At 48.9% G+C, this 11,073-nt stretch overlaps 1 protein-coding gene across 3 annotated transcripts in view; it reads left to right on the top strand.

The window, feature by feature from the left end:
* Positions 1 to 2,845: 2,845 nt before the first annotated feature.
* Alox15b (arachidonate 15-lipoxygenase, type B) overlaps positions 2,846 to 11,073 on the top strand; it is a 10,065-nt gene continuing 1,837 nt past the window's right edge. For 2 of the 3 annotated variants that reach the window (XM_013013253.1, XM_013013252.1), the window contains exons 1-8: positions 2,846 to 2,992; positions 3,094 to 3,313; positions 3,413 to 3,494; positions 6,455 to 6,577; positions 6,831 to 6,934; positions 8,713 to 8,885; positions 9,099 to 9,245; positions 9,343 to 9,546. In XM_013013253.1, the coding sequence (XP_012868707.1) occupies positions 2,846 to 2,992; positions 3,094 to 3,313; positions 3,413 to 3,494; positions 6,455 to 6,577; positions 6,831 to 6,934; positions 8,713 to 8,885; positions 9,099 to 9,245; positions 9,343 to 9,546 (1,200 nt within the window). Of the gene's footprint in view, positions 2,993 to 3,093; positions 3,314 to 3,412; positions 3,495 to 6,454; positions 6,578 to 6,830; positions 6,935 to 8,712; positions 8,886 to 9,098; positions 9,246 to 9,342; positions 9,547 to 10,377; positions 10,465 to 11,073 lie in introns of all 3 variants that reach the window. The other variant, XM_013013251.1, reaches the window with a different exon arrangement.

The raw sequence follows: 11,073 nt of genomic DNA, 5'->3' as shown, positions 1-11,073 counted from the left end.
CTTGCATGCATGAGGCCCTGGGTTCGATTCCTCAGCACCACATAAGCAAAAAGAAAAAAGCCAGAAGTGGCGCTGTGGCTCAAGTGGTAGAGCGCTAACCCTGAGCTGAAGAGCTGAGGGACAGCGCCCAGGCCCAGAGTTCAGGCCCCACGACTGGACCCCCCCAAAAAAAAGAATTATAAATAGGGGATCAAACAGTCCACACAGGAAAATGGGTTCCGATTTGAAGATTTTTTTATACCAACTTCAGCTCTAATTGGTACTCCCAAGTCCAGATTCATTCTAATTCAACCTTTCTAGAAAATAAGTCTCCTATTGACTCTCAGGTTGGAGAAGGATCCTCACCTACTAGTTTTGAGAGGTTCTGAGGGAATGGAGATGGGGGTGGGGGAGAGGTCTCAATTACATTTAACATAAACTTGCCAGTGTTGCCTACATACCCTTCTCAGAGGTGTCCATCTCCCAATTCCTAAGATTTGGGGGCATTCTGAGATGCAAACTGACCTACTTCTAAGCTTTTTACCTTTCTTTTGTTTATTAAATCAGCCATATCACCATAATACTCTACGTTGTTGTTGTTGTTGTAGAGTTATGGTTTGTTGGTTTGCTGTTTTTGTGTTTTGCTTTTGTGGTAGTACTGGGACACTCTCACTTGACTTTTTTGCATAAGGCTAGCACATACCACTTGAGCCACAGCTTCACTTCTGACTTTTGAGTGGTTAATTGGAAATAAGAGCCTCATGAACTTTCTTGCCTGAGCTGGCTTTGAATTGCAGTCCTCATATCTTAGCCTCCTGAGTAGCTAGGATTACAGGTGTGAACTTCTGGCACCTGACTTTAGGTTTATGCTTTAATCCTGGTACTTCATTATTTTAGGAGATTTCAAAGGTAGATGTGTGTGTGTGTGTGTGTGTGTGTGTGTGTGTGTGTGTGTGTATTATTCTGTCCCCAATCACTCTGTAACCCACTCTAATCTGGCTTCCACCCCATCCACTCCTCTGAAACAGCTCTGGGTAAGGTCCCCAGGACCACAGTGAGATTTTTGGGTTCTGAACTCAGTTGCTCAGAAGTAAATTGATTTCTTCAATTGTATTCATCAGTTGTAATGCAAACGCCAAGATCTTGATGGCAAAGTGATGTTTCATTATCTTCTTCTTGTTCAGCTCTTTAGCAACACAATTGCCCAATCTCTTCTTGGTTTTCTTGAGCCGCCCTTTCCTGGTCCTCCTACCTCTCTGCTCTAATTTGGCCCCCAGAGGCCCACATGTGAAAGGCTTGGGTCCCCTGGGAGGTGCCTCTGAGCCATGGTGAAACTTTTCAATGAGGTAGTGGAATGTCTATAGAATATTATGGGTGTGCCATTGGAGGGGATTATGGGATTCCAGCCCTCTCCTTACCTTTTTTTCTTGGTCCCCCTCCCTGGCTATGATGTAAGCTTTGCTCTACCAAGTCCTCCTGCTATGATGGTCCCAAACAATGTCGCCAGTCCATCATGGACCAAGCGCACAACCCATTTTACTTCATAAGCTAAGTATCTCAAGTATTTGTTATCGTAACAGGAAAGTGACCAATCTTTGCTGCTTCAGCCTCCTTGGCGTTTTTAAACATCCAGACTTCAGAAGACCTCAGGGCACAGCTGGCATCCTCTTCTCTTTCCTACCTGTTCTCTGCTTAATGATCTCTATTAATCTGTGGCTTAGACAGGCTACTGATTCACATGTACGAACTCTCCAAACCTGACTGCTAAATTCAGAGGTGGTTTTTCCACTCGAATGCCTAATAGGCATCTCAAACTTAGCATTTCTAGACAAAACTACCAAAGTCAAAACTCCTATCTTCTACTCTATTGATAGATCTCCTCTTTCTTCCTCTCCTCTCCTCCCCTTCCCTTTCCTTCCTTCCCTCCCTCCCTTATTACATCCTTGCCTTTCCCTCTTCCAACAACCCAAACACTTCCTAAATCCAGGGCTTTAGTATGGACACAAAACTGTCTTCCTTTCTTAGTTCACAGGTCATGTCCTCTGGGCTGATTGGGGCCTTCCCTACCCCAACTTTCCAAATCAGCCCATTTGATTTCCTTCCTTAAATTCAGCATTATCTGACACTAAACAATCAGTATTTGAATATTTATCTTTTTTTGTCATGCTTGATTTTTTAAAATCGGTATTTGAATATTTATCTTTTTTCTCAAGCTTGATTTTTTTTAAATCTACATAAGGATAAAGATCTGGTCTTGCCTCCGCTTGTATTCACAGAACCTCTCAGAGTCCTGGAACAGAGTTGGTTGTCAAAATTTGTTATTAAAAAAAAGGAAAGAAAGAAAGAAAGAAAGAGGGAGGGGGAAAAAAGAAAGGAAAGGGGGGAAAAAACCAGCCAGGTGGCTCACGCCTGTAATCCTAACTACTCAGGAGGCTAAGACCTGAGGATCACAGTTGGAAACCAAGTCGGATAGGAAAGGCCATGAGACTCTCATCTCCAATAAACCACTCAGAAAAAAAGCCAGGAGTGGTGCTGTGGCTCCAGTGGTAGAGGAGAGTTCAAGCCCCATCACCGACCAAAAACAAAGTTGTCAACTAGAATAAGCTAGTTGGTATGTGAGTTACAGCAGTGTGGCCCTGCGCAGAAGGCCTGGGTCAATTCCAGCCAGGCCTCAGTCTCACCGCCCACCCCTCCCACCCCCCCAGCCCAGCCCCTCCCTGCTCAGCCCTGCCTCCTCTGCTCAGCCCAGCCCCTCCCCTGTCCCCTGCAGGCCTGCCCTTCCCCGCAGGAGCAGGCTTGCGCATCCCGACTCACCACCCAGCCCATCCAGCCTGCGTCCAGTAGACAGCCAGGCGCGGTTGGCATCATGGCCAAGTTCAGAGTGCGAGTGTCCACCGGCGAGGCCTGCGGGGCTGGGACGTGGGACAAGGTGTCTGTCAGCCTCGTGGGGACGGAGGGAGAGAGCGCCCTCCTGCCTCTGGATCGCCTCGGCAGGGAGTTCTCTGCGGGCGCCGTGAGTGTGCGGGGCGCGGGGCTGGGAATGGAGGTGGGGCGGGGGGGGGGGGGTGCCCGAGGGGACGCACGGCCTCGGCTAGAGCGAACTTCCTCTTCCAGGAGGAGGACTTCGAGGTGACCCTCCCGCAGGACGTGGGGCAGGTGCTGCTGCTGCGCGCACACAAGACTCTGCCGGCTCAGCCCCTGCTCTGCCCGCCTGCCCCGGACGCCTGGTTCTGCCGCTGGTTCCAGCTCGAGCTGCCCCAGGGCGCTGCGCTCCGCTTCCCCTGCTACCAGTGGCTGGAGGGGGCGGGGCACCTGGTGCTGCGGGAGGGGACAGGTGAGGGCACGGGGGTGGGGGGGGCGGCACAGTGCCAAGAGAAAGCAGTGGTGGGGGGGGTCTCCTACCCTCTCCCCATCTCCTCTCCTCCTCCCACAGCCAAGGTCTCCTGGGCAGACCGCCACCCCACGCTCCAGCAGCAGCGCCAAAAGGAGCTGGAGGTCCGGAGGGCCATGTACAGGTGAGGAGGGCTACTGTCAAGGGCAGGAAGGGAACCCACAGACATCAAGAGCATGGTGGCTCACTTCTGTAATCCCAGCTCTTGAGCAGTTCAAAGCCAGACAGGGCAGGAAAGTCCATGAGCTTCTTATCTCCAGTTAACCACCAGAAATCTAGGAGTGGAGTTGTGGTTCAAGTGGTAGAGCACCAATCTTGAGCAACAAAAACTAAGAGACAGCACCCAGGCCCTGAGTTCAAGCCTCAGTATCCCCCCCTCTCCCCCCAAAAAGGTACCTAGTAGAAATGTAGATTCTGACAACCTTCTGACTCAGACTTTAGCTTTTCAGATGGCCCTGGTGCCTGCTGAAGGTTGAAAAACGCTGCTCTAAATGCCTTTCCTTTACCAGCTTCTTTTTTGCCCTGTTTTTTGTTTTTGTTTATCACACTTCAACCAGAAATAAATAAGTCTGCTAAGCCCCAGGAGCAAGGCAAGGGTGGGACAATGGCACTCTCTGGACTCTGGCTTTAGGATTGGAAATTGGAATAGAGATCTAGTCTGGTGTTAGGCTGTGCTGGCAGCGGGATGGAAGTTATAATCCAGGGACTGCTGAAGGGATTCTTGAGGGACTACATTCAAGTGCAGACTTTCGAGATCCTGCTCTTTTTAAATCTGCTCTTTATTTTTTTTCCTCCAAATCTCTGGGGACAAGGCAGCCATAGACTCCTTTGGTTCCTGCTGATAAAAACCATTGCATGAAATATAGCCTCTACCCCCAAGAAATGGAACAGATGCGGGTCAAAAAGACCCAGAACCTGTCAGTCTAGGCCCTGCCAAAAAGAACTGGAAGATCTTAGGCCAATCATTTCATCTATTTTATCAGTTCTTTTTTTTATTGTTGTTCTTGTTGTTGGTTCTGGGCTTAGAACTCTGAGCCTGATGCTGAAGGCTAATAGAGCTTTACCACTGGGAGCTGCAGCTCCACTTCTGGTTTCTAATGATTAATTGGAGATAAGAATCTCACAGACTTTCCTGCCCATGGCTGCCTTTGAACCTCCACCCCCAGATCTCAGCCTCCTGAGTAGCTAAGATTACAGGTGTGAGCCATCAGCACACAGCTACCAGTTACTTTCTTCTGGGAAAAAAAAATCTGACTGTCATTTGGATTATTAGGTAAAACAAATAAGGAAATCTTAAGCATGCAACTAATCAACTGCCAAGCCTTATGCAAATGTGTGCTGTTACTTATTGTTTAAATTTCTGTTCACTCTCTAGCCCTCGGGGGTTGAAAATGTGGCTTAGTGGTAGAGTGCTTGCCTAACCTGCATGAAGCCCTGGGTTCAATTCCTTAGTACCACATGAGCAGAAAAAGCTGGAAGTGGTGCTGTGGTTCAAGTGTAGAGTGCTAGCCTTGAGCAAAAGAAGCTCAGGGACAGTGCCCAGGCCCTGAATTCAAGCACCACAACTGTCCAAAAAAAAAAAAAAAAAAAAAGCAAGGCTCTGATCCAAGGTATCAGCATTGCCTGGGAACTTGTTAGAAAAATGTAGGTTCTTGGACTCATCCTAGACCTACTAAGTCAGAATGCATTTTAGCAAGTGCCCCATGTATTTGAGAAGTAGGGTTTGATCACCACCTGGTGGCAGTGTCTTTGAATTGAAAATTATCCTTTGAAGTTGAAAATTCAAACCTGGAAAACAAAAGCAATTTTGTTAGGGAGTGCTGGTGACTGGGGCTTGAACTCAAGGCCTCGTGGTCACTGTCCCTTAGCTGATTTTTTTTTTTTTGGTTTGAGCCATAGTTCCACTTCAGGCTTTTTAGTGGTCAACTGGACATAAGAATCTCACAGACTTGACTGCTCTGGCTGGCTTTGAACTGTAATCCTCAGAGCTCAGCCTTCTGAATAGCTAGGATTAGAGTTGACAGGCATGAGCCAGCAGTACCTTGTACCACAAGCAATTTTTTGAGTGAACCAAAAAATGAATATATGAGAAGAGGACTAGCTGGAACTTTTCAGCTGGCTGGAACATAATTAGGCCATTTTACCTAAAGATCTTAGGTGGTATGACCTACTTGATCATGGGATTTAGAGATGCCATAGGCCAGGGCAGAGGAAATTGTAGCCTCCCGAGCTGTGTGCCTCTCTATCAGATGCCTGCCAAAGTCATGGAAACCTAAGATACAACCCCACTTTAGGACTGCTTTTCCTCTACAAGATACATCAGTGTCTGTCAGGAATTGTGTGGTTGCCCAACCATAAATCAATTACAACCAGCAGAAGGATAAAAGGGGAACTTGCAAACAGGAAAGGCAGGAAATGTAGCCAGATCTTAGAGATCAAGATGACTCCAGGCTGAATAATTCCTCCCAGTCTAGATAGTGAAAAATGGCCACAGCTATCGAACCTATCTCTGTGTTCAAATATTATAATCCAGATATCCAGAGAGAGCCCACCTATGTGGCTCAATCCAAACATTCAATTCCCTGTGAATGACTCTGATTGGCCCAGCTCTGGCCAGGTGTTCAACCCTGGACTAATCAACCATAACCAGGGAGAAGCCTCCTGAAGGAACCTACAGTCCCCTGGTAGCCTTGTGGGTGGATGGGGAAAAGCAGAAGCTAGGGAGATGGTTATTGGCAGAAAGGGGCTGGCTCTGCCAGGGACCCCAAGGGGACTCCTCTGTCTAAGGGCTCTCTGGGGCTTCTCTCTCTCTCTCTGTCTCTGTCTGTCTGTCTGTCTGTCTGTCTGTCTGTCTCTCTCTCTCTCTCTCTCTCTCGGCTACCACCACTCTACCAATTGAGCCATAGCTCTACTTCTGAGGGGTAGTTTATTAGTGATAAAGAATCTCACAAACTTTCCCCTTATGCGCTGGCATTGAACCACGATCCTCAGATTGCAGCCCCCTGAATAGCTAGGTGTACAGGCATGAGCCAATGGCGTCCAGCCTCTCTGAACTTCTTACTCATCACCTCTCCTGCCCTCTAGCTGGAAGAATTACATCCAAGGCTGGCCTCAATGCCTCGATCAGATGACTGTCAAAGAGCTGGACCTCAACATCAAATATTCTGTAGTCAAGAATGCCAACTTCTACCTCAAAGCCAAATCTGCGTGAGGAAGCCCACCGTGCCCTGCCCCTGGCCTCAGATGCCTCCTTCCTCTGCTTTCTGCCTTCCCCCTCCTCAATTCCTTTGCCATCAGCCCGATCCAAGTCACTGTCGATTCCTGCCAGCTGGTGGCTACTTTAGGAATGCTATTAAGCTCTGGAAGCTGGTTTAGGACCCCACCCAGGATAAAACTGGGTGAGAGGGGAGGGTCTCCCAGGGCATCTTGCCTTCTCCCCATCTCTCACATCCATTGGCAGGTTTATAGAGCTGAAATTCAAGGGGTTACTGGACCGCACAGGGCTCTGGAGGAGTCTGAGGGAGATGAGAAGGATGTTCAACTTCCACAGGACTCCAGCAGCAGGTAAGGAGCCTGTGCTAGGGATCTAACCTCTTCCCTGGAGGCAGCAGCTTCCCACAGCTTTTAGGAGTCTGAAAACTAGGTACCAGATCCCAGTGTGATCCTGGGCAGATCCCTGTCCTTTCCTAGACTTTAGATTCCATATAGAGATGAAAGAGGATGTGTACTGGGAGGGAAGTCTACCTCCTGATCCAAAAGATCTTGAGCTTCTGCCCACCAGACATTGAGTTGGGGCTGTAGAGACCGTCCTTGTGCTCAGAGTGGAACAGGCCAATGGTTATGAGATTCAAAACCAGAAAATTAAGTTGGGCTGGGGTTGTAGCTCAGTGGTAAAGCACTTGCCTAGTATTCAGTATGCACAAGGAAAGAAAGAATGGAAGGAAGAGCCAGACTCTGGTGTCTCATGTCTGTAATCCTAGCTACTCAGGAGGCTGAGATCTGACGATCACAGTTTGAAGCCAGAGTCTATGACAACTCTTTTCTCCAATTAACCACCAAAAAGCCAGAAGCGTAAGAGTGTGTAGTTTAGAGATGTATATGGCTCAAGTGGTAGAGCCCCAGCCTTGAGTGAAAAAGCTAAGGAAGAGTTCATGGCCTTGAGTTCAAGCTCTAGTACCGGCACAAAGAAGGAGAGAATGATTAGAATATCAATGTCCTTTGTGAGCTATAATCATCGGCTCTAGGTATGTGTAAAGAGGGACTCACCCCAACTTGGAAAAGACTCTAGAAAGCTCTCCCAATTGGGTTGACCAGGTATTAACAGCAGTGAAAATAGGGTATAGGGCAGAGAGTTTCAGGATCAGAGGATAATTAAAATGAAGGGTCTGAAGACAAAAGGATCATATACCTTTGGGGAAAAGACAGAATGCGGCTGAGGCCAAAACAATTGGTGGAAGGAAGGAAGATCAGAGGGGAAGCAGGAGAGCTGGCGGGGTGGTGCTAGTCTGTGTAGGCCTTAGCAAGATGTGTAGTATTCCTTATCACAATTTGAGACTACTCACTGGTGGCCAGCTAGGAAATGATATGGCCAGATGTATTCTGTAAGGATCAAGGACAAGAGTGGAAAGCAGAAAGTTGGCACAGTCTGTGGTTATGGTCAGAGAGTCTAGAGACCTTAGAAACATCACTGGCTATAGGGATAGAGTGGACAGGTAGACCAAGAGACACTGAGGTTGAAGAATTCAAGAGACTTGATGGTCGGGGCTGGGAATATGGCTTAGTGGTAGAGTGCTTGCCTAGCACCTGTAAAGCCCTGGGTTCAGTTTCTCAGTACCACACAAACAGAAAACTCTGGAAGTGGTGCTGTGGCTCAAATGGTAGAGTGCGAGCCTTGAGCAAAAGAAGCTCAGGGACAGTGCCCAAGTCCTGAGTTCAAGCCTTAGGCTTGATTGACCCCCCCCCAAAAAAAAAGACTTGATGGAAAAAGGGAGAGTAGGCTACCAAGAGAGGTCCTGGGCATTGCCGTGGGCAATGGGGTGGATGGATTTGCCATTTCCTAAAGGGCCTGAGCTGGAGGAAGAGCCAAAGCTGGCTTTTTGATTTGTTGTCTGATACTGTTAAATCATGAGGGTGAGTTGTCAGGTCAACATTGAGACAGTGGACTGGGGACTAAGATTTACTGTTTGGTAAAGGGACAGGCAAGGAAACCAAGGGGCCAGAAGAGATTACCCTGGAAGAGGTATAGAGCATCCAGAATGGATCTAGAAGGGAATTCCACCCTGAAGGTCAGGAGACCTGCTAGAGTCAGGGTGACTCTTCCCTGTTCCTCTGCCCTCCTACAGAATACATTTATGAGCACTGGCAGGAAGATGCCTTCTTTGCTTCCCAGTTCCTGAATGGCCTTAACCCTGTCCTGATCCGCCGCTGTCATTCACTCCCAGAGAACTTCCCAGTCACTGATGCCATGGTGGCCCCAGTTCTGGGCCCGGAGACCACCCTGCAGGCTGAGCTGGAGGTGGGGTAGAGACTCTGGACTCTGAAAACCCCATCTCATCCTCTTCCGGCCCAGCCCCTGCTACAGAGGGAGGGGACCTGCTGTGTGCTACATGCCCAGCCCTTCCAATATGTACATACCTCTCAGGCCTGAGCCCTTCTCCCTACTACCTGCCACCCCTCCCCTCATCCTTTAGAAAGCCAGTGGAAGCTCTAGATCTTCTCTTTTCTATAGAGGGGTTCCTTGTTCTTGGTGGATCATGCCATCCTCTCTGACATCCATACCAATGTCCTCAATGGAAAGCCTCAGTTCTCTGCAGCCCCAATGACCCTGTTATACCAATGCCCAGGACACGGGCCCCTGCTGCCCCTTGCCATCCAGGTCTGTAACTGAACAGGGGACAGGTGTGGGCAACATCATACCAAATGGTTGGTAGACACTCATGACTGCCTCCCTCTTCACTGACCTCCCCTACCAGCTCAGCCAGACTCCCGGACCCAACAGCCCCATCTTCCTGCCCAGTGATGACAAGTGGGATTGGCTTCTGGCCAAGACCTGGGTACGCTATGCGGAGTTTTCTGTGCACGAGGCCCTCACCCACCTGCTGCATGCTCATCTGCTGCCAGAGGTCTTTGCCATGGCCACACTACGACAGCTGCCCCACTGCCATCCCCTCTTCAAGGTCAGTGCTTCTGCAAGGTGGTCCACACTCCACTCCACGTGGGCAGATCCCAGAGCCCTGTGTTGCCCCTCACACTACCTCTTCGGAGTGGCCTTTCCCCAGATATCCGTGTCCATCCAGGCTGCCATGCAGACTCCCAACCTGCTGTGTCTCCCTGTGTCAATTCTGAGAGCAGGCCCCGAGCCAGGGCAAGGTGGACACCATGTTCCAGAGGAGCTTTCTCCCTCAGAAAGAAAAGAAGCCCAAATCCTAAGAAAGGAGAGGCCTGGGGCTGGCAAAAAGCAAAGGGAAATGTGTCTTTGAGGGACCCAACCAATTTCCTGTATATTGTCCTTAGGTGGGAGACACAGGTGCTCTGGGGGTGGACATCTGGGCTCTGCTGAGCTTTTGGATAACATGTTCTTGAGACACCCCCTGTGAGAGGGGTGAGGTCTCTTCTCCTGGGGCTTCTGGATGCATCTATACTCATCCAAGCACCTGCTAATCACAGGTGGACTCTAAAGAATGGTTCCGCATTGCCAGGCCCACAGGCCTTGGTTTTTCATGGTGCAATGCCTGATCCAGAGATAAGAACTAATGGGATGTGGAGTCAGAAGCTCCCAGTGCCCACCCAAATCAATACCCCCATTTGACAAAATGATCTGGTGTCCACGGAAAGGAAAGAGCCTGTCAAAGGGCACAGAACTCAGCCCTGTCCCTGGGCCTAGAACACAGACCCTTGTTTGAGCTGATCCCTCAGACCCTTTGTGCCTCATTCCAAGGGACCTGTAGAGTAGGTGCCACTGGAGGGCAGGTGTGAACTGCCCCAGCTCTTCCCTCTTCTCCTTACAGCTGCTGGTCCCCCACATTCGGTATACCCTGCATATCAACACACTGGCCAGAGAGCTGCTCATCGCCCCTGGGCAGGTGGTTGACAGAGTAAGAGCTGCTTTAGGGAGGGTGTTGGGGCTTGGGGCATGGCTCAAATGTAGACTTCCTAGAAAACTTGAGGTCCTGAGTTCAAACCCCAGTATTACCACCACCCCCAGAAACAGGAGAAAACTTATTCATAGAATGGGGAAAAAAATCTTTGCAAATCATATACTGATAAAGTCTACTATCCTGACTATGTAACTTACAGCTCAAATATAACATGTATATATAACCTAATTAAAGGCTTGGGTGTTTGAGTGCTTACCTAGCAAATAGACCCTGAGTTCAAATCTCAGTACAAAAAAAGAAAAGAAAAGAAAAGTCCAGGCACCAGTGGCTCATGCTTGTAATCCTAGCTACTCAGGAAGCTGAGATCTGAGGATTGCAGTTTAAAGCCAGCCCAGGCAAGAAAGGCCTTGAGACTCTTATTTCCAATTAACCACCAGAGAACCAAAAGTAGTGCTGTGGCTTAAAATGATAGAATACTAGCCTTGAATTGAAGGGCTCAGGGACAGGACCTAGGCCCAGAGTTCAAGCCCCAGGACAGAAAGAAAGAAAGAAAGAAAGAAAGAAAGAAAGAAAGAAAGAAAGAAAGAAAGAAAGAAAGAAAGAAAG

The sequence above is a fragment of the Dipodomys ordii genome, unplaced genomic scaffold (genome assembly GCF_000151885.1).
Source record: "Dipodomys ordii isolate 6190 unplaced genomic scaffold, Dord_2.0 Scaffold19, whole genome shotgun sequence".
In the NCBI taxonomy this organism is placed as follows: domain Eukaryota; kingdom Metazoa; phylum Chordata; class Mammalia; order Rodentia; family Heteromyidae; genus Dipodomys; species Dipodomys ordii.
The sequence above is the reverse complement of the archived record's forward strand: the minus strand, read 5'-3'. Positions and strand labels throughout refer to the sequence as shown.